The sequence below is a fragment of the Heteronotia binoei genome, chromosome 1, assembly GCF_032191835.1.
Source record: "Heteronotia binoei isolate CCM8104 ecotype False Entrance Well chromosome 1, APGP_CSIRO_Hbin_v1, whole genome shotgun sequence".
NCBI lineage: Eukaryota > Metazoa > Chordata > Lepidosauria > Squamata > Gekkonidae > Heteronotia > Heteronotia binoei.
Genome location: NC_083223.1, coordinates 56669059 through 56693068, shown reverse-complemented (window position 1 = coordinate 56693068; position 24010 = coordinate 56669059). Strand labels below are relative to the sequence as shown.

The 24010-nt window shown below is 43.7% G+C and overlaps 1 protein-coding gene across 1 annotated transcript in view; it reads right to left on the bottom strand.

Annotated features, from left to right (window-relative positions):
* The window catches only part of ARHGEF10 (Rho guanine nucleotide exchange factor 10), a 138500-nt gene that overhangs the window by 73445 nt on the left and 41045 nt on the right, over positions 1-24010 (bottom strand). The window contains exons 11-18 of the mRNA XM_060234889.1: positions 21024-21130; positions 17821-17898; positions 17465-17644; positions 17014-17130; positions 9166-9258; positions 8392-8562; positions 6493-6638; positions 1387-1559 (exon numbers count right to left, since the gene is read on the bottom strand). Coding sequence (XP_060090872.1) covers positions 1387-1559; positions 6493-6638; positions 8392-8562; positions 9166-9258; positions 17014-17130; positions 17465-17644; positions 17821-17898; positions 21024-21130 — 1065 coding nt within the window. The remainder of the gene's footprint in view (positions 1-1386; positions 1560-6492; positions 6639-8391; positions 8563-9165; positions 9259-17013; positions 17131-17464; positions 17645-17820; positions 17899-21023; positions 21131-24010) is intronic.

Below are 24010 nucleotides of genomic sequence, written 5' to 3'. Positions count from 1 at the left end.
GAAAATATTTTTGATGAACTACATTTTTAAACACATCAGTTATGGGTACAGAGTTCAGAGATTAGTTCCTTTCATGATTACTCCTAGAAAACTTTCAGCTTTCAATCCCAGCCTAGTTAAAAAAAATAGAATTAACACTGCAAATGTTGCAAAACAGAGAAAGAGATCTTAAAAGATCACACCTTCTAAACATTAAAGACCACAGAACAAGATGGGAAGCCACATTAGTCCATCTGCAACAGTAGAAAAGACCAAGAGTCCAGTAGCATCTTAAAGAGTAACAAAATTTGTGGCAGGGTATGAGCTCATATCCTAGGATGAGCGCAAACCTCATCACAAACCTAAATCTGTCACAAAAATCACCCAGTTTGTGGTTCATGAGCTGAGGGTTGTGCAATCATGCCTGCAACAAACTTTCCACAAACATCCATGTTGGTGTTTCACACAGCAGACATACTGGCACCAATCAATTATCATTAAAGCAAGGAATGGGGGTTGGACTTCTGCAGCCCTAGAAACAAGTCATTTCCCAACAACAACAACGTGGTTTCCCAAACAAGTAGTTTCCCAATAGTGGCCTCAAAACACAAGTCGCCCTTATGGGACCTGGGGGTACAAAGGAAAGTGTGAAAGAGCCCAGGTGAGGTTGAAGGAAATGAGGGAGAGGTGGAAGAAGAGTATGCGCTGGCACCTGTGGCACAGGAGAAAGTGGAGGCAGAAGGGGGAAAGCAATCTCCTTTTCACAGAAGCAAGAAATTCAGGAAACCGGCCCTTGGGACAGCCAGAGGAAGGAAAAGGGGGACTCCAAGAGGCCCAGCAGTCAAGGATTGCAGGGTCAGAAGGTAAAGGGGGGGGGTGGATCTTTTTTTAATAGAAGCAGTGGGAGTTCTGGAAACCAGCCCATGGGGTGATCAGAGAGATGCCAGCAGGAGGCCAGGCCAAAAAGTGGGACCTCTGGAGGCCCAGAAGTCAAGGACTGCAGGATCAGAAGGAAAAAGGGGAAAGATCTCCCTTTTGTAGAAATGGAGAGTCAGCTGGAGACTTGCTGCAAGTTTGATGTTTCTAGCCTGCAGGGGGGCCATTGCACCACATCACAAACCTCATGAAACGAACCAGTTCAGTTTGTGAAGCTTCATGGTTCATGAGACCCCATGAACCAGGATGAACCTCCATTTTCCAGGTTTGTGCCCATCCCTACTTACAGTCTTTAAAGTGCTAGTGGACTCTTACTCCTTTACTACTAGTAAAGACCATGTGTTCTGAATATTAAACATGCAGTTAATAAACACCAAAATGAGACTGCATAGTATTGTAAAGATTTTGTTAAGTACTTTATACACTCCTTTTTAATACAGCAACTACAAATAAGTTTGGGGTGTTACTTACTTGGTTTGGGATTAACAACAATGTTCTCAGAGGAATGTTGTGGAGGGAATCTACAGTTCTCGCCTTGACCATCATTATTTCCATACTCTATGACTTCCACATGTCCAAGGGGCACGCTCCATTTTAGTAAATACCTTTGGCCAGTCACAATGCTGCTGCTTTCATGAGAAGAACTAAAAGGAAAATACAAAATAGATAAAACAGCACTGATTATCAAATATTATCTCTTTTATATGCATGGTATGCTTTCCTTACAATGAACACACATGAACACATGAATGTGCCTTCTACTGAACCAGACCTCAGGTCCATCATTCCCTGCTCAGATTGGCAGCAGTTTTCCAAGGTCTCAGCTGAAGGTCTTTGACATCACCTATTACCTGATCCCCTTGACTGGAGATGCCAGGGATTAAACTTGGGACCTTCTGCATGCCAAACAGATGTTCTAGAGCCATGGCTCCTCTCAAATAAGGGATAACAGCACTCTGCAGAGGTTATTTTAATTCTGTGTTCAGTGTACAGCAATAAAAGTTATACATCAAACATTATTTTAAAAAATTCCAGAGGGAAAAAGATGTTTTAAGCTGTTCTGAAAAATAAACAAAAAAGTTTCCTAGGAAAATACTTTTTCCTATTTAAAAGATTAGCATTCTACCACTCAAAAAGGAAAAAAAAGTAAGTTTCCCTTTGCTTTCCCCATCCTGTGTAGTGCTGCAATTTGAGGAAACACCTTGCGTAGCCAATCCCAGATCATCACCAGCTGTCTTGTGCTGTGCTGTTCATAGTCATGCAAACTATTATCAAATCAAATACAATATGAAAGGGGAAAATAGGAAGGATAATGTATATGGAGCTGAAATCCACAAACAAGCTTTACAGGAAAAAAAATCTTAACCTAAAAAAGTACAAGCAGAAGAATTACAGGAACAACACTCATTTCATAGCAGGATCTTTACTTTCACCTACACACCCCCCACCAAAAATTGTAGAAGTCATCAAACTTATTACTGCCAGTATGCTTATTCTCCCAGTGTACCATATGTGACTTTAAGTGAATCTGCAGTCACCACAGCTGGCACAAATTCTCATGGCTCCTCCTTTCATTCAGCATTTTAAATTAGTACATAAAGACAGGCCCTGTTCACTTCAGAATGTCAGAGCCAGAACAGTTGCCATGGGGATGCTGCCAAGAAGAATTTCTTTGCCGAGAGCAACCCAGCCAGCCCGCAGCATTTGCAAATATTTGCCACCTACACCATGATGCAGCCCCTCGCCTACATTCCCAAGTGAGTACGCAACACACATAACTGGATGAGGCAAACATTTGCAAAGGGTTGGATAAAGATGATTTGCCATTAGAAAGCCATTTTCAATGTACAGTTCTCACAAACTGGAATGTGTGCTATGCTTTCCATTGTCCTAGAGTCACTCAACTGAGCATTTTACTCAAGATGCGCTACAATTATTAGTCAGTAATGCCCTGCCAATTTAAAGCCAGGAAGAAGCACTCTATACACAGTAAGAGAACAGCTAGATACAATACTGTCCAATTACAGGCCTTGGAAGCTCCATTTTATCCCTTGATATACTGTTGCAGGCTTTATGACTCTAACTTATTGAGGCTGTATAATGCTGTGGATTAAATTGTGTTTGTCTTGGGGATAATTCTGCATGGAAATTGAGCACCAAAGTTACCTTTGGGGGGCTTTGCCCTTTGCTTCACTCACCTTCCATACACATATAGAAATCTGTTTCTAATGTGATTGCAGTGAAAGAGGAAGTGATATATAAACAAATAAAAAGGTTTGTTGGGAAAAGAAGTTCCTGAAGAAATACAAGCTTGTATCCCACTGAACATTTCTGCTCATGGAAGATGAGGACTGGATCCTCCTAGCAGTTTCCCTCCCACCACCACCAACTCCTCACTAGTGCTTCAAAGAAAAATGAGGGGTGGGGCATGCTGGCATCATGCCTGTGCACTATGCAGGTGTACCTGCATGCCCCTAATCCTCCAGCAGCAGAACATAATTTTCTTGCAAAATGCCACTTGTGGAGAGCAGGGGACCTCAAGAAAATCATGAGGGAGACTTGGAGGTTCTACAGTGGGAGGGAAGAATGGCAAAAATTACCCCACCTGCTATTACTGGAAATTTTCCATGGCATCCTACTTATAGCCCACTTAGAAGTTGTAAAGGAATTAAAGACAGCTAGCCTGTATTTCAATATTACAGTCAGAACAATTTATTGTCTATAATGACAGGCTTTTTGGCAGTGGGTTAGATACTAAAATAGATTTGGTCAAAAACACAAACATCTGTGAACTTTGGAAACTCAAAGGATTCATAATCCAGTTTTAGATGCAGCCCTATTTTTTGGTCTTTCTTACCAAAATCTTTACACACACACACACACACACACCCAATATGTACTATCTTACCATTCCATGTTATTGCAGAGCAAGACTGAACATTATACCTACAATGATTTTGCAAGGAAGATTTTTGAATAGGCCCTATACTGGTACAATCTGCCCTTTTGGCCTTAACAGGATTGATACATCCTTTCATGCTGTTGGAATGCAGATTTTTTTAGGTTATGAGGGATGACTATATTAAGCCTTTATTCAACCAATCGTCCCACCATAACTCTGGAAACCCTGGATCTTTTGCTCAGTGATAAGGATCCTAAGATCACTCTAGCAATTGCAAGAGTGATCTAGTAGTCCTTTTAGCTCTTGCATTAAAAAAAATAAGAAATAAATGTCCAGGTGCTTAAGATTCATGAATCAATGAGCTTCTAAGGGTACAAAAGGAAAGGAAAGGAAAGGAAAGGAAAGGAAAGGAAAGGAAAGGAAAGGAAAGGAAAGGAAAGGAAAGGAAAGGAAAGGAAAGGAAAGGAAAGGAAAGGAAAGGAAAGGAAAGGAAAGGAAAGGTTTTAGATTCTCTGCTTTTATTGGTATTATAGCAAAATAAAGTTTGTATCTGTTGCTAAAGCAGATTTTGAAATAAGGGACAGCTTGCAACCAGATCTCAGAGATAAGCTAAATGCACTACCATGGAAGATGCAGTTGGACCATAACAAAGAAAGCAGAGAACTTGTGTACAATTTTAAGTTAAAAGGGCAAAGTCCAACACGAGCATCTGGTTGCTTAGTTTCTGAATAATGTAAAGACAGCTCACTCATGAGAAAGTACAGAATTGCCAAAAGGCCTTGGGGAAAATGTCTTGCCATCTTTAGCAGACCTTTAAAGAGACTTGAAGTACCAGGTAATGTTATTTACCTCCATGCCATGAAAAACTTCAGCTGTACATTTCCAACAAGGGACACGACATTTTTCACCAGGCCAGTTGGCAATCCTAGACAGAATGATACATTTGGGACGAGCCATGTGATGTCATGATTCAGCCTGAATCACTACACTTTTATTGCATTAAACCCAATCAATTATGAAATAATTTAAGGCCCTTCACCATACAACCATTCCACCTGCTAGCTATTGTTGACTTCAATAAATCTTAAGACGATACATGTGGTGGGTGCCATAGACTACAATCTTGAAGTTTACTGGAAATCTCACCAAAATATCTGAATAAATAAAGCTCAGCATTAGGTGTAAAGCTGTGGTCTGCACTACACAAGAACACCAGATCACACTTGTACAAGCGATCAGGTTTTTACTTTAAGGGCAAGTCTTCCCTACACACTGTCTCAATACCATATATACTGGAAACTCCAGATGCTTGTGAAAAAGAAAGAGAGAAGGGAAAGAAAAGAAGAAACCTAGCTGCATGCAAAATCCTTGTGTGGGTTGCTCCACTGCATCACAATGTAAGTATGAGAGCTGCTTTGGAATCCTAACCCCATTCAATCACTCAGAAATGTAAAACAGTATAGTACATTATAAGATGGAGTGTGCAAATGCCAGGAAATTTATAGCTGAGCTGGCAGATGAATTTGCATCCTGCAGATTAAAGTGCCAATCCTTACAATCTTAAACATTTACAAACAAAATGTTAAAAATCAAACAGCTCACAGTGAGTTAGACTTCAGCATTAGAAGCTACATTTATGCTATAGATATACTATATACTATACCATAGCTACATTTATGCTATAGTATACTGGTAGAGGCCTTCCAGAGACTTGATAAGAGGCCTTTTACAGCCCATATTTTAGGAAATGAACACTGAATCTTCAGCGTGCCAAACAAGTGCTGTGCCACCAAAACTGGAACCCCTACAATGTTAATAGTGTGATGCCACTGTGGTATGTGCCCTTGTAAACATATAATTATATTATTGCAATGTGCTGTATTTGGGGCTGCCCTGGAAGGTTAACTGGAAGCTTGAGTAGATATAGAATGCAGCAGCCAGAATGGTGGGTATAGAATCATAGACTTACAGAGTTGGAAGGGACCATACAGGCCACCTAGTCCAACCCCCTGCTCAGTGTAGGATCAGCCTAGAGCAAATCATAGAGACCATATCATAGAGTCATAGGGACCATATTCCTCTAGACTTGTTTAATCTACAATGGCTCCCAATTTGCTTCCAGACCCAGTGCAGAGGCCCTATATGGTCTGAGGCCAGCATATTTTAAGGACTGTCTACTCCCCCTTGAATCTACTAAACCTTCTGGTCATCTCTGGATCCCTGCTTTGGGTGCCCCCACCACCTGAAGCTAGACAAGTGGCAGCCCAAGAAAAGGCTTTCTTGGTCCTGGCAGTGAAAATCTGAAACTCCCTTCCCCAGGTGATTCACCTGTCTCCCTCTATTGTTGCATCCACTAGTGGGTGGAGACTTTTTTTTGTTTGGTTTGGCATTCACTCATTAACTTTTATGACACTCCCCCCTCATTGTCTGCTTTTGATTTGATTAATTGTTCTAACATTTGACACATTTTAATATCTGCTGCCTTGAGGGACTTGAGTTGGGTTGAAAAGTAAACAAGCAAAATAATACAATTACAACACTAAGCTGTCAAGAGTACCATTTCTGTAGCTCAAGATGAAAACTTCCCATAAGCATTAGCATGTGTGCAAAGGTGTGTGTACATCTCTTTTTATGTTGGGCTTTCTAGCACTTTTTAAAAAGAGGTGGAACCTTACCGGACATGCACTGTAGCACACATTAATACATCATTTAACATGAACAGCCGTCGTTCTTTGGTTTTGACTATTTCCCCTCGGTCACTGTAAACAGTCTCCAGCATATCGTCAGTTCGTATGAGGTATCTGTTGCCACTGCTAAGTAACTGGAAGTATAAAAAAGAATGCATTAGCCAATTTGCAATACAGCACTCCTATAGCTTTGCCTATATATCTTTAAAGTATATACGAATCCATATAAATAGTATGCCATTCTTTTGTTAACTTGTTCTGTGGTGCTGAAGACATCATTTCCATTAAAGACATTTATTTACTGATTTTGCTGCCCTTGAAATCACCTAGTTTTCTTGAGTTGTTGAAAATGGAGTAACAATTCAAGTCTCCAACCTCAAAACCTCTCGAGTTAACAAGACTTTCTGCCATAACGACATCTCCTTCCACATCTCTCTTTATTTCCTCTAGGCCGGGAACTCAAAGGCCTAAAGTCAACATCCTGCCTAGGAGCATTTATATCATAAAAAGAAGGCCTCACAGCACATTCAACAGCCATCCTACATGCCCATGTTCAGAATGGAACTGATATAATAATACAGTGGCATAACACCATAATCAGACTCTTGGTCTTGCCTCTTACTGCTTGCTCCTGTGTTGAAAGCCTATTTGTTGCAGTGGTGAAAGTGTTGCACCAGGAAGAAGAGAAGGAGTAGGAAGAAGAGAAGGAGGAAGAGGAGGAGATTGGATTTACACCCTGCCCTTCACTGAGAGTCTCAGAGCAGTTTACAATCCCCTTTCCCTTCCCCTTCTTCTCCCCACAACAGACACCCTGTGAGGTAGGTGGAGCTGAGAGAGCTGCTCTTGAGAGAATAGCTCTGAGAGAACTGTGACTGACCCACAGTCACGCAACAGGTGCATAGGAAGGAGTGGGGAATCAAATCCAGTTCTCCCAGATTATAGTCTGGACTACACCAAACTGGCTCTGGGGACTGGACGACTGGGAGCTCAACTTCCCTAATCAGCCTAACCCACCTCATTGGGTTTGTTGTGACAAACATGCACACCACCCTTAGCAACTTACAAAGAAGATGCAATTTTAAAATATGATTTGCTCTTCTGTGCCATTACTCCTTCTCGGCCACTACTATCACCTCCAGCTTCAAAAGGGGACAGAAATAAAGCCCATCCATAGCTAAGGTGGAGAAAGCAGCTTTGATGGGAAGGAGAAGGAAGTGACAGGAACAGGGATGGGAAAGACTGATCAGTTGATACATTCTTTTATAATTCCATCATGAAGGGCAGTTGAAGAATGAGCGATAAACTATTTTTCGCCTTGGGCTTTATCCACACATTTCTGGATACTGTGCTGTCACTTGTCTACAGCATTCCTCTGCAACCAGATTATCTTGTCCACACAGGAAAATTCAGTTGCAAATGACTGATATAATAATAGTGTAATACCTGACAATACATGATACAGCCCTGAAATCCATAAGAAACTAACAAGCACTGGCTTATTAATATTTATGCTGTTTTTCCAAGTTAGACTGATTTTTGCTGTTCTTGAATTTTAAAATCCACTTTCCCACAACATTATGAGAAAAGATGAAAAGCTTTTCAGGTTTATATATAACTGAAATGCATTTGTGCAGGAGACACAGGAAGGAGTAGTCAATAATCAGAGCAATCGTGATCATGAACAATAACTGTACCTTTGAGAGATAATCTGTCATTATTATGAAGCTATCCTCCATGCGGTCCAATGGAATAACATTCCCATAACCCCACATACATACAGCATCAAAACCCCAAAACATTCCACAGCATCTGAGTGCAAAAACCTCTGCATTCTAACCCATTTTCTCAATGAAAAAACTTGGAGGGAGCAAACTGTGCTGTCCCAACCTTGTTTAGATATCGCTCATTCATAGCCTTTGCAATCTGTTTTATTTCACATCGCTGATCTGCATCTTTCTTCCTTTCATTCAGCTTCTCTGCCAGCATCTCAAGCTCTGTGAGGGCCATCTGCAGAGGCAGCCTGTCAGGGTGGCCTTTAGTAGTGTTCTTTAACATATCCTTAAAACAAAGAGGGAAAAGAAAAAGCAGAACCTTCATGGTTTCTGTCTCAGCACAATTCAAGATGCTTTATCCTTTGGAATCCATCATAATAATCAAGCCTAGTCTGCCTGATCAGTGCATCTACAATTTACCAGTGGAATCCACTTGACAATACAATCTGCATTAAAAACATGACATGTATCCTTAGTTCTTCATGATCGAAAAATTCCATACTTACCTGAAGAATGTTAAAGCCTCTTAAAGCAGTCGGTTTTATTGTCAGCTTTGTGGCAGGCGGGTGAGAAGACGGATGACCTACCACCTGTGCTTTAGCCATTTTAATCATATTTTAACTGAGCATTTGTTTTTGAACAACTGATTTTACACCTCCTTTAAGGCAGTGTTATTTGTATCAATTATGTATTCAGAATTTTCCAAAAGAACTGTATCAAATGAATAACTCTATCTCAGTTCCCAGTAACCCAGCATTACCTTTCAACCACTCTCATTAAACTCTGTTCAGTACTACTACAGTATTTTGCCAAAGCATATCAAAGATCACTCAGAGATGCATCAAAACAGAAGATACAAATCTCCCATACCGTTAGCACCATGACTTGCCTGTAGCAAGAGGATGAATTGAGGAAAACGTTGTATGGGTTTCATCATTAAGCCATAAAGTGTAATCCTATCAGGACTAGATTCTTGGCATAGCTGTAATGAAAAAAGTCTCAGTTATTTCTTCATTAGCCATCTTGTCAGTATTGCTTGTGAGAAAATAAAATGTTATGCCTTTAACATGGCATCTGAACTACATATCTACAGTTCATGGACTGATATTGGTGAGATAACCGGGAAGACTTATCCAGTAAAATAGCACAGCTTTTGTTCCATGAAATTCTTGGTTCAGATTCTACCTGTGCTATCATGTGGCCTTAGCAAAGGCACATTCCTTACCAGTCTCTAGTTTCTACCTGCAATATCAAGGCTTTGCAAGGATTACAATAAAATAATGTATGTGACATACTCTGAATACTGCAAAACACTACATTAACATTACTAATGACATGCTCATGCATACCATGCATTTTGACTAGATACAAAAAATGGAAACAGAAGTTTAGCTATGTGTGTGCATATTATTATGTGTGAAATATTACTAAAACTGCACCTTAATCAGCACTGCCCCAAAGAATACAGCATTTAGATATATAGTAAATTTGACTGATTCTGCAATGCTGGAAGTTGTAAAGTATACTAAACAAGTCAATTACTGTAAGCTATGTTGTTTCAGTTATTATCAAAGATAGCTTAATAAAATGAAACCATATAGGATAATATACTTTAGCCTGATGTAGACCTATAGAAGTAAAATCAGGAGGTTCTCTCAGTTCATTACTATTAATCACAGCTGCTACCTACAAACTATGCCAGGTAATCCAGCAGCCAAACTACAGGAATATCTGGAACCTGAAGGACTTGTTGTCATACAACTTCTTGGTGCTGGGGGGGGGGGGGCAATAGTGGAAGAGCTTCTAGTGTCCTGGCCCCACTGGCAGACCTCCTGATGGCACCTGGTTTTTTCTGGCCACTGTGTGAAAGAGTGTTGGACTGGATTGGCCACTGGCCTGATCAAAAATGGCTTCTTGTATGTTCTTATGAGACAAGGTGGAGATGCAGCAACACAGTGCAAGCAAAAAAAACAGGTTTCCTACCTGTAACTGATGATCTTCGAGTGGTCATCTGTGCAGTCACACCAATGGGAGAGGCGCCGGCGCCGATCACGATCGGTAACTTCAAAGCCGCGGATTTCCGCGCCCCCGCCCCGGTGCGCATGCGCAGGCACCCCTCCCCTGCGCATGCCCAACGGGGCAGGAGCGGACATCCCGCCAGTTCCTTCTGACCGCTGCAGGAGCCCTGGACGGACCCGCAGCAGTGGGGAAGGTGGGCGGGTAGTGTGACTGCACAGATGACCACTCGAAGATCATCAGTTACAGGTAGGAAACCTGTTTATCTTCTTCGTGGTCTCTGTGCATCACACCAATGGGAGAATAGCAAGCTCACCACATACCTGGAGGAGGGTTGCGTGGTCCGTCAATAGGCGAGCGACTGCAGAACTGCACTGCCCACCGACGAACTCTGTCTCCACTGAAGGTCCAGCGCATAGTGTTTGATGAACGTATGCGGGGAGGACCAAGTAGCTGCTTTGCAAATGTCCGGCAAAGGCACCCCCTTCATGAACGCAGCTGAGGTAGCCATTGCCCTCGTGGAGTGAGCTCTGATAGGCCCCGGCAGAGGCCGCTTACGTAGCAAGTAGCACAGCTTAATTGTCTCTGTCAACCACTTGGACAGTCTCTGTGAGGAGATTCTCTGCCCCATAGAGGCCGAGGCATACGAGACGAAGAGCCTGGAGTCCTTGCGCACCGGTCTGATTCTATGTAAATAAAAGGAGAGTGCGCGCTTCACGTCAAGAGCGTGAAAACGTCTTTCCGAAGCCGAAGTGGGGTTCGGGAAATAGACCGGTAAGTAAATCTCCTTGTTTAAATGGAAGGCAGACACCACCTTCGGTAGGAAGGTCACATCTGGTCGCAAACGCACCCCTTCCGTGCTGAACTGCAGATAAGGGTGGTCACATCGCAAAGCCGCCAGTTCTCCCACCCGACGTGCTGAGGTAATGGCCACCAGGAAAGCCGCTTTCCATGAAAGAAGCTGCAGGGAACAAGTGGCCATAGGCTCAAAGGGTTTTCCCATGAGACCCTCCAAAACCCCGGGTAGGTCCCAGGAAGGCAAAGGAGCCCTGACAGAGGGGTACAGCCGCACCAGCCCCTTCAGGAAACTCTTGGTGGTAGGGTGAGTGAACACCGACCTGCCCTCAACTTGCTCATGGTTGGCTGAGATGGCCGCCAGGTACACCCTGATGGAAGAGACCGTCAGTCCCCTGTCTAACAAGGAGACCAAAAAGTCAAGGATGCTAGGGAGGCCCGCCCTCCTTGCGTCACTGCCCCTTTGAGAGGCAAATTTAACGAACTGAGTCCATTTGTAGGCATAGGACTTCCTCGTTGACTCCTTCCTACAATTAAGGATGACGTGTTGCACCCTCTCTGACAGCTCGCTCAGCCGAGCTTCCATGCCGTCAATTTCAGATGCGGGACGTCGTGGTGAACTATCCTGCCCTGCTGGGAGGAAAGTAGGTCCGGCTCCCCTGGGAAGTGGTGAAACCTGCCCTTGGACAACTGTAGCACAGGGGCGAACCAGTGTTGCCTGGGCCACCAGGGGGTGATCAGGATGCCCCTCGGACGCTCTGAGTATAGTTTCTGCACCACCCGTGTGATGAGCGGGATCGGGGGAAACAGATAGAGGTGGAGGCGGTACCAGCGAAGCAGAAGACCGTCCCCCAGCGACAAGGGATCTTTCCCCCCCCGGCAACAAAAGTTCTCGCACTTTCTGTTGTCCCGAGTGGCGAAGACGTCTATCTCCGGAGTCCCCCACTCCTGGAAGACCGGCTGTAGGAAGGTCCAGTTCAATTCCCACTCGTGCAGGGACGCTCCTCCCCTGCTGAGGAAGTCCGCACATACATTTTGCTCGCCCGGGAGGTGAGCTGCAAAGAGGTAAGTGTTCATCTCCATGCAAATCTGCCATACCTGCAATGCTAGAAAACACAACTTGCGAGACACCGTGCCGCCCTGCCTGTTTATATAGGCCAGCGCCGTGGTGTTGTCCGTCAGTATTGCTACAGTTCGGTTTGCTAGCAGTGGCCTGAAAGAGAGGATAGCGTGATGAATCGCCAGAAGTTCTAGGAAGTTGATATGATATTGCAGGTGGTCCCTGGGCCATCTGCTGCCCACGCAAAGACCATTGACATGTGCCCCCCATCCCCATAGGGATGCGTCTGAGGTCAGAGTCACTGTCGGCTGTGGCCTGTGGAACGGTGCCCCTTGAAGCAAGTTTTGCTTGTGGCACCACCACGTCAGAGACGCCAGGATCTCCTGCGGAATGGAAAACCTGCGTAGCGGAGGGTCTATCCCACAACGGAATCGTCTCAGGAACCACAACTGAAGACTCCTCATGTGCAGCCGTGCAAACGTCAGCACCGCCGTAGTGGCTGCCATTAGTCCCAGCAATCGCAGAATCTGGAGTGCAGTTACGGTTTGGCTTGACCGGAAAATGTGTATTAAGTCTATAATGTCCTTTGCTCTTTTCTCCGGCAGAAATGCCCTGCACTGTTGTGTGTCCAGAATCGCCCCAATGAATTGGATCCTTTGGGATGGATGGAGGAAGGACTTCTTCATATTCACTCGTAACCCCAACTGTTGGAGGAGGTTCAGGGTGGTGGAGATATGCTTCAGGAGGTCGGGTTCGGATCCGGCCACCAGAAGCCAATCGTCGATGTACGGGTATATTGCTATGCCCTGCAATCTGAGGTGGGCCGCCACCACTACCATAGTCTTTGTGAATACCCTTGGGGCTGTTGACAACCCAAAGGGAAGCGCACGGTATTGGAAGTGCGAAGTCCCAATGGCGAACCTTAGAAATTTTCTGTGAGCTGGATGGATGCTTATATGAAAATAAGCATCCTGGAGGTCCAATGTAGCCATCCAGTCTCCAGGGTTTAGCAGAGGAAGTATGTTGGACAGGGATGTCATACGAAACTTTTGGTGTGGTATAAAGTCGTTGAGTCCCCGAAGGTCCATTATGGGCCGCAGGCCCCCATCCCGCTTCGGGACGGTAAAATAGCGGGAGTAGAACCCCATTCGGACTTGGTCTGGCGGAACGGGTTCTATGGCCTTCTTCTCGAGCAAAGTCCTCACCTCCTCTCGGAGGGTGGGAGACGGGGTGGTGTAGACGAATGTTGGAGCCTTCGGCTCCTGTAGAAATTCGATTAGATAGCCCAGCCGGACTATCGACAGCACCCAGTGGTCTGTTGTTATGGACGACCACGCTCGGAAAAAGGGCCAGAGGCGGGGGTGGTCTGAAGAATTGGAGGGGGTGTGGTAAAGGAAGGGGGGGGAGTCAAAGGCCCTGTTTAGCCGGCCTGTTCCCCTTTTGCCTGGAAGACTGGGAGGAGGTAGGCGAGTATTTGGCCTTAGCCCCGTACTGGGACTTGCTGAAGGAGCCCGAGGTCTTGGGCCGCCATTGTTGGTCCCCAGATTGCTTCTGGAAGGGTTTCTTGCTCCATGCCTTGGACCATGGACGCTTGGTTTGCTGCCTGGATGACGCCGGTACCCCCAGATTCCTGGAGGTACGGATGCTTTTGTCCATGTCTTGGAGCACCGTATCGGTGGTGGCGCTGAATAGCCCCTTTCCATCGAAAGGTAAGTCCTCGACATAAGCCTGGGTGTCGGCCTGTAAGGCTGTGGACCTCAGCCATGAGTGTCTCCGAAGAGTCACAGCCGAAGTAAGAGTCTTGGCACCTATATCCCCAGCGTGTTTAGCGGAGTTTAACTGCTGCTTGGCCAATGCCATGCCCTCGTTCTGGATTTTCTTAAGGGCATTTCTGGAGTGTTCTGGAAGCCCTGGGAGTAAGGTGGACACACGATCCCATAGGGCGTATTGATAGCGCCCCATGCAGGCAGCGTAATTGGCGACCTTGAGGCCCAATGCTCCTGCCGTGTAAAATCTTCGCCCCAGACCATCTAGCTTCTTACCCTCCTTGTCTGGAGGGGTGGCGTGGGTCTTCCTGGCCTTGGAGGATGAAGCCACTACGATTGAATTGGGTCGGGGGTGATTGAAGAGAAAGTCCGCTGAGGATTCTTGAATACGGTACATGTGATCAAGCCTGCGGGATGTAATAGGGGTGGAAGCAGGCTTGTCCCATGAAGCTTTTGCAGTGTGTAACATCACCGTTGTCAATGGAAGCGCTACGGCCGTCGATGTATCCATCTGAACGATGTCGAATACACTATCGGTAACGACAGGCACAGGCTGAATGGTCGACAAAGATATAGACTGAGCCATCCTTTTTATCAGTTCCCCATAGGATTTTAAGTCCTCCGAAGGGGAGATGGGCTGGTCTTCTCCGACCTTGTTTGGGGGAGATAGCTCCTCTGAGGACAGCTGCTCCTCTTGGATAGAGCCCTCGGAGGATCTCGGTGAGTCCGGGGACTCCGACTGGTCTGACTGAGCGGGTCGATCGCGAATCGGTTCCGGGGCCACAGTCTCTTCGGTGGGAGGAGACTTCTTCCTCTTTGCCGGTTCCTCGGCCGGAGGCTTCGACATCGACGCCGACGCTTTGCGCTTCGGGGGGCGGTACGATGTCCTCGAACGGTAAGATGCTTCCGAACGTTGGTCCCAATCAGGCTGACGAGGAGGGAACCAGGGAAACATGGACGGCATCGGGCAGGACCCATAGAGGTATTGCCATTGCCTTTGGTCCCACGAGAGCGGTGGCGGTGTTCGCAGTCGTGGGGAAACTTCTCGGTGCCTCCTAGGAGATCGATCCTCCGGAGATCTCTCCTTCGATGACCGACGATCCCGTCGATACCGAGGACTCCAGGATCGGTCCCGTTGGGATGTCTTAAGCTGGTCCGGATGTGGCACCCGTTTCAGTGTTAGAGGGGAGACTCTCTGCGCACTGCGGGATCGATCCCGAGGAGTCGTCTCCGGTCGATCTCGAGAGCTGTCCTTCTCCTCCTGAGTGAGGTCCGAAGGGCTGTCATCGCTCACCAGACGTTGCGCCGATTCCAGATCTCGGTCGGAGTCGGAAGAGATCGCTATCTGCGTCGACATCGATTCGAGCGGCACAGTCGGTCGATGCCGAGCCGGGGAGGCCAGCAACTTTAAAGGCGGTAACACTGGAGTTGTTAGATCGGGCGGCGATGTCGGTGACGAGGTCGCAGGAACCTTCTTATGCTTCTGTTTGTCGGACTTTTTCTTCGACCCCGCAGAAGCTCCTTTATCCTCCTTAGACCTCTTCGCTGGTGTCGAGGTCTCTGATAACGAAGCCGAGCCCGCTCTTTTCAGGGGGCGATCGGCATCGAGGGAGGTTTTGTCGGTATCGACCACCGACGTCGAGGATTTTGGCGCGCTTTCTGATGACGCCATATTCCTCGGAGACAGCGCCTGTTCGACCAAGGCTGCCGCGAGACGAGCCGCTCGGTTTTTGCGGGTTTGTCTGGAAAACCTCGCGCAATGGGTGCAGGAGTCCGGTTTGTGTGTCTCTCCTAAACACAGCAAACAAAGGGTATGGCCGTCCGGAGGGGCGATCTTACTGCCACACCGCCTGCACCGTTTGAAGAAGCCCCAGCGCTTTTCCATACGCGAAAGCGTGGGGAGGGTGAGGGGGGGAAGAGGGAAGGGAAGGGAAAGGGATACTGGAGTCAAGGAAAAATAACAAAAATAACACTCCACCCCACTCACGAAATGAAGGAAAGCGATAACGCTAGAAGAATCCGCACTGGAAAGAAAACCAGCAAGGCTGAAGCAAGTAATCCACCGACCGAAGGAAAGATCGACTGATCTCAGCGGCGGTCAGAAGAGAACTGGCGGGATGTCCGCTCCTGCCCCGTTGGGCATGCGCAGGGGAGGGGTGCCTGCGCATGCGCACCGGGGCGGGGGCGCGGAAATCCGCGGCTTTGAAGTTACCGATCGTGATCGGCGCCGGCGCCTCTCCCATTGGTGTGATGCACAGAGACCACGAAGAAGATCTACCAGCTAGGTGGTCTAGTGACACCAACAAAGACCAACAAAGTTTAATTATTTATTTAAGCTTTTGTGTGCATGCACATTGCTTCAGGTACACAAAAGCTTATTCCCAGAATTTGTTGGTCTTAAAGGTGCTTCAGACCAACACGGCTACCCACATGAATCCAACAACTACTGAGACTATCTTAGCTGCAGAAGCCCTGATGGAAGCTACACAAACCTTAGAGCTTATGATATTTCAAATATGACTGGAAATTGTGGCTAGGACAGTTTAGCACAGAATACCAGAATCTGTCAATCCCCTTCTTAGTAATCAATGAGTGAGTACACAAGGTATACGTGTTATTTGTAGTGAATGCATTTTAGTGACAGTGTGTGTGTGTATACACATACACATACACACACACACTAATACATACACATACAGCATTGATTATTAAGAAAAACATATGGAAACACACACATGAACAAATCTGTTTGGTTTGTTCAGAGCAGAATTGATTAAATGGTAGCCATTGAAAGGATGAAGCATTCATATCCAACTAATTACACTGGCTATGACACTCCACAAAACTAAGCTGTGCACCAATTAATAAAACAGACCCTTAAAACTAAGGGTTTAACAAGACAACATTCAGGAAATTAATGATAGGACCATGGATGTTTTCAGCCCCAAACTGGCTGCTATTTGAGAGAGCTGAAAACCCAGACAAGGATTTTCAGAGTCTTGTAATCTGGTTAGAGCCTCTAATCTGGTTAGATTCTTCCCTCAATTTAAAGACTCCATTTCTTTCATATCTACAAAAAAATTAACCTAAATGCACTCACCTTTAAAAACTCAAGGAAGGCAGGCTTTGTGGCACACGTTTTCTTAAGAATCCCCACTGCAGTGCTAAAATTGTTTACATACTCACTATATGCATCTAGTACCATAGACTTAGAAAACTGAAAATGTATAAAAATAAGAGTGTTACAAATGTAGCTCCAGCATACAATCTAGTACTAGTCAGCATGGAGTATTCAACATGAATATTTTAACACATATTCATAGAAAATTCACACCTCGGGTAAAAACAACAAAAGTTACTAGCTTTATTAGAATTTTTGCAAAAGGGATAATCTGAACTTGTGCAAAAAATCAGCCATATGTATTTCTTTGGGACAAGATCTTCCCCAGTTTGTCATAAATATGATGACGATATACAATTCATAGGGCTCCAAGGGGTCATGCTATTATTCCTACCCCACCCCCTCCGTTGCCCAATGACTGATTACTTACTGATGCAACAAAAACATCTCCAATCATTTCCACAGAATCCCACTCAGAGACACGACTGGCCAAAGCTATTTGGAACATTGAATGACACTGAAGGATTTCTTTAATTCGGTAGAAGACCATCTTTAATTTTCTTTCACTCAGTAATTTGGGTTCCATCTCTGACAGCGGCTTCTCATATTGCTGGAGTAAAAATGATGAATATTATTTAAATTATCATACCTCATTAAGGATGGTTTAAATTCATGTTTATAGAGAAAAAAACTTGTAGGAATGAATAAAAGTAACAAGTTTAACCTTAGTGCCAATGAAATAACTATCCAGCTACATTTAGAAAAAGGTAAAATGTATTTAGTCACCTCTAGAATCCTTTTGAGAGCATCCACATAATTCTTTTCACTGTCAACAACAGCACCTAAAATATATCTTCTTACAACCTGTTACAAAAAGAACAGTTGCAAAAATCACATTTTAAGAACTACAGTAAAGGGATACAAAACCACAGAGTTTAACCATAGTCAGTGCTAATAAGCTCCATCTTCAGTTAGTATTAAGCATAGTTAAGGTCTGCATTAGCCAAGTTCCAACTCTGATTAACATTAACTACAGTTAATAGAGTGTGGATTTGTGTGTGTGTGTATGCATGTGCGCACAAAAGTACAAACAGCAATCAAAATGGCAATCATGGCCTAAGCATGGCACCTGTCTCATTGCTATTGCTTTAAGAAAACTGCTAGATAAAAAGCAACAGATATCAAAAATAAACGACATGGAGACAATACACACATCTTCTCTAGCATTAGATATGAGACTACTTTTAATATTCTCCTTCCCTGATTCATTTTAAAACCTTGGCCACCGACATCTGCATGTGATTGGGTACATTAAAGGAAGTTCAGCTTGTTCAATGTGCCCTCCTCCAAAGAAGTTTATTCATTGACACAAGTAACCCATTTTTTACTTTTTCACAGACATAATGAGTTTGAAATTTTGAGGGCCCTTGTGGAAGGAAAGGTAAGAGGACAACATATTGTTCTTCCTATCCCCTCATTCATGGCTGCCTGCTGCTCCATTCTGTGCAGCATGATGCTCTAGGTATGTTTGAATGACATGAAGTTACCAATTCTGGCATGATGCTCTAGGGGAAAGGAGTATTGTTGGATCTTTGTATGTTTGGGGTGCTGTTAAATCAGCACAGGGAACCTGTTTTCCTCAGGTCTGATGTGAGGAAAGGGTTAAAAAGTCAGGCAGCTTCTTTTATGTGGCATGTTTTAAATAAACTTTATTTAAAAAAAAAAGCCAGGCAACTTCTCTCATGACTGCCTAAGGATGGACAGCCTTGGAAGGACAGCCTTTGCCACTCAATAAGGTAGTTGAAAATGATAGCCCGCATTATACTGATGTAGAATCACAGGCACTTGTTCTTGATTACCTTTAGGAGTAGGCTAACATAAAGCCACAGTTCACAGTTCAACATGCATCATATTCCAAAAGGCCAAACATGATACCTTAAATACCACGTTTATGTTCACACATGTTATCTTCACCATAAAGATTTCTTTCCATTTCTTTTGGCTATTTAAAATATATGCATATGCTTTCCTTTCTCCTGAGCTTCTTGGTTTGCACCTATGGTCACCTCTTGATCCATAAAAGTTCACATCCAGCAGAAGTCTGTCTTCTATAATCCCACTTTTTACATTGCTAAGACTTGTGGCCTTGTTGGAATGCAGTTCTCTCAGCACCAAAATGAGTAGATGGTGACATCTAAATTCTAAAACACATGCTGGTAACAAACCAGTGATTTTTTTGTTGTTCATTAAAATATATGGCCCCCTAAAAATATCTGATGATGGGTGTTAACTTAGCTTTAGGCAACATTCCCAGATATAGGCACAGGATGCCACAAACACAAGGTCACTTTTTGGGACTACAGTTTGTATAAACCGAGTACATTTCAAGTGAAAGTCTGTGCAAATAACCTTAAAAAAGAATACATGAATTTTTTAAAATTGCTTACATTGCACCAATGAACACTTCCCAATAAACTGCAGAAAAAGCGGACTGGGTGGTTCATCTTACATCCTGCAATGTATTGTGTGGGAATAAAAACTTCTGTCTCACACAAGAATGGAACTCATTGCCTTTCCCTGAAGAAGAGGAGAGACCACTGTGGAACTGCAGTTGCATGAGGAAAGCTCATGTTCTCACTTTTATGTCACGAAAACAACAGTATTGCAGCAATGAGTGGAGAAGACATCTGGAATCAGTCATTCAACAGATGATGTCAACATCCTTCAAAGTTTTTGGAGAAACGCAGTAAGTTGGACCTATCCCTAAGCCTATCAGTTAATTATTCAATAGAATTATTCAACAGTCCCCTTCTTTGCTTTCCTTCCTACTAACCACAGAGACCCATCTGTCTATAAGCCTTGTGCACTAATAGCTTTAATTCCTGAGAAGTCAGAAAGTTCATGAGCATGCTATCAAATCTTAACAACTCAGTCTGGTGGCTGATGAAGTAACTTTCTTGGGATTTTTTGAGGAGCAAGAACTAATACAACCATCACTGATCTTGTCATTTCCCTACAGCATAGCTAATGCTTTAACAGCTTACGCAAAGGCTGACTTTGATTTAGAATACAGATTTTTGCCGCATTCCATGACTGCTTCCAGAGGGGTACTATAGGATAAACTCTGATAAATGATAAAACACAGCAAGCGGTCAAAGATTTGTTCCAACTACCATTGCAGATGTATTTTTAGATTCAGAAAACAAGCCTTTGTGAACTAAAACGATGACAAGAGACAGAATGAGTCATTAACCTAGCAGGTTTTGCCTCGTTCATTGAGCAGCTAGGCATGTAGGTGGCAATTTAAGCTACAAGCAGGCATCTTATTTCGCCCCCATGTGGTAAGCAGCCACATGTGCAAGTTTTAAACAAATATTTTTCTAAGTATACGCTACCCTATCAAGTAGAGTTGCTCAGTTGGCACCTAGTTGCAAGTAAAGTTGCCACCAGGAAACCAAGGGAGGAATCTTTACAAAAATATACTTTCCTCTCCCTGAAACCACAAAAGACTATCACAGGGATGTGTGGGTAGTTATATTAAGAAAAATATTATGTAAATAGAAGGCATGCTCTTGAAGCCTCAGGAGTTCTACAGTGAAAGTTACTTACCAGGCTGGTTTTATATTTGCTCCTATTTAAAAGCTCAGATTTACAATGACTTAAAAAAATATCTGAGGAAATAAGCATGTCAAAGTTTGCTAAGTGTATTAATTAACATGCTGACTGGAAACAGTTAGATTTGAATTAAATATGCAAATTTATGCAGTTGTGTCAATTTCAGTTGCTCTGTGGAAGAAAAAAATCTCAGGGCATTTGAAATGCTGCTTTAGTCGACCATAGTGAATTAAATTTGGTTTTTATTTTAATTTTGTAAATGATTTTTTTAAAAAGACTGCACTGTATAAATGCACAACCGACTATACAAATATCTGATAGAATTACAATCAAACAAATGTGCTTTTGCATTCATCATTATCTAATGCACAAACCTGCTGTTGTGATAAACCATCAGGCATTGGAGTCATGATTGCCTCTGCGTGCATGCAGTCTACATCAATAAATAGCTCCTCTTCTTCCAAAGACGATGATCTGTGGTCTAGACATAATTTAAAATGCTTGAATTACACATATATCAATTGAAACAATTGTTCTTCAAAGGAGATTAACTACAGCGTTACTCTGTTTCAGCACTATGGCATAAAGTTCAAGTCCCACAATTATGTTTCTTGTTCTGAAGGGACTCTGGTGTAAAGTTTTATCTATAATTTTTAATTTCAATGGCCTTAAAAGGATGTAACTCCTTTTAGGATTACACTATCAGTCTAATGTCGCCAAACAGGGAGAGACTGATAATATGAAAAATAGAAGATCTTCTTTGAATATGCCAGGTAAAACATAACCTGATTGTTGTTTCTGCTGTCTTCATCATCCTTCTATAATAGAACAAGAAGTTCTTAAGTTACCTGAAGAATGTGCTTTGGAAGTCAATTGCAATAGGGAAAAAAATCTGGCAGCTAGGTGTATACTTACGTTGACTTCTCACATTAGGGTTTAGGGCACATGGACGCATATAGGTTTGCAGGGAACAATACTTGGAAATGTGTAGCAGAGATCTAACGGCTGGCTCTGATGAAATATAAATGGATCTGTGCTTGCAGGCAAGATCTTCCCCACTTTTCTCCTTCCCAGCAGCACTGTTTGACTGCTGAGAAACTGGCAGTGGGTGAGTCTTGTGAACAAAATGCCATATGTCATAAAGGAATGAAGTACAAAGTTGCCTTCAACTTTCCCTTCTGCCCGTGGTGCTTCCACTGATATACGAGCTTATGATAAGAGAAGAAGGAGTCAGTGGCAATTCCGTCTTCTCAGTGTAGCTGCCCATACCCCATAGCATTTGGTTCAGGAGGTTCCCCTCAGTCTCCAGTATCAGTTTTTCAGGAGTCATGGGGGACTACTGGGGAAGATTACAAAAATCTGTATCCACGAAAGTCTTTACATTTCACAGGAACCAACCCAACCAGCATAATTAAGCACATAAAGATAATTATCAGGGAGTCAATTACTATTACCTATGATATTTTCTTCCAAAGATTTATAATGGTAAATTTATAACGGTAAATGGGAACTGGATCTAAAATGCTACATGAGCATACTTCCATGTCTGAGAAACCTACAAGTGCCCACTTCATTGTATTATTCATTTTGACCATGCAGTGGAAAAATGTTGTCACATGCAGTTTTCAACTAGATGTATATCTGTTGCACAGCCAAGCATATTAACATTGAGTACTCTTTTGTGTACGTCTTTCAAAAAGCCACCTGCATTCTGATTAACTATCTGTCTAAATTATGATTCACCAGCAAAAATACATAACCTTCTACAAAGAGAAGTCAAGCTCAATGACTGAATAATAAACAAGCCAAATAATTATCTAGTTGTCTGAAAATACATATGGTCACTGGAACAATCATGTATCATCATGTCTGGAAAGCAATCTCAAGAGCCTGTTTTGACATTCTTTTTTACTGGAGTAGGTTTTAGCCCTTTGGCCCAGGATCCTTGTCTATGTCCCATTACAACAATTATATTATTTAATTATTTTATTTATTTTATTATTTTAACTTAAACTCCTTTCCAAGAAATACCCAGATAATCCTGGGAGCCAATAATATGCACACATGTCTTGAAAATAAATTTATATCAGGTGAGATCATCCAACCACTCAAAGTATTTTTTTTTTTGCTAGATCTAATGACAGTTATCTTCAGTACAGACAGACTGAAACATGTGCACATGTACACAATGCAAAATTTTTAGGTTTTGTTCCTAGCACAGATGTTATCTGGAGCAGCACAATCTTGGTCTAACTGATATTTTTATTTTCCTGTTCTGGAAATTGAAATTATAAAAAATAGTGTTCTGTTTTATATAATTTAAAATAAACCCATTTGAAATTTATAATCAGTTTTCCTAAACACCTTATTGATATAAGAGAGACTGATATACAATTGATACAGAGATCCAGTGACCCACAGCTAAAATGCTGATGGACTTACTCCAGTTCCACTTGTGTAAGATCTCATGCAACACTTAGTACTTTGCCCCCCCCCCAGTCGGAATTAAGAGTCGGACACAAGGCATTGGTGTAACTATGGGCCACTTTATTAAGCATAATAATAAAAATGGCAAGGGCACCTAAAAATGCGGCCTGGTCAGGGCTAGGGGTCTCAACAGACTGCTCCCCTGCCATTCACGGGCAAGAGACCCAGCCCCCAGCCGGAGCTGTGTGACACAGCTCCCGCCAGGCCAGCCCAGCAAGGAGGCATGCCCCAGAGGGCCCAACCACCAGATGCGTGTCTCAATGGAAGGCATCCTCTAGTTGAGCCTCCAGGACAGTCTGCATTTTTCCCACCCCAGGTCATCAAACCCAAAGGTTGATTATGCCATACCCCTAACTCCCCAAAAGGGGGATGCTTCCTGGTCCTCCCCTAGCCGCATAGTACCCTAAACCCAGTAAAACCTGCCAAACTAAAGTGACCAACCTACTTAACAGCACCTCCCAATAGCCAAATCCACAATCCACTGTTTTGCTATGTAGGGTAGGCGAAAAACACACTCCAGCAACTGCCAATCAGCTGGAGAGCAAAAAAATCCTACCTGGCCCACCAAACATGAGACGATCAGCAATTGCTTACATAAAAAACAGGGCAGGCGGGAGGGCCAATTGTCGTCTGGGACTGAAGCAGGGAGCAGAGGTCTGGCCGTTACAATGGCCTAGCCCTGCCCCCTCAAACGCATGCCCAAATGGGCTGAAGATCCTCCCTTCCCTCCCAGGGAAGCAAAGCTTGCCTAAGCAGCCTAGCAGCGTTGCTACAGGCTGCAAGCAATGAATTCCTCCTTAATTAGTTCCACAGAAACTCATGAGAACAGAAACAGAAATGGGAATACAGTAAATATGACTAGCATCATGGTCTT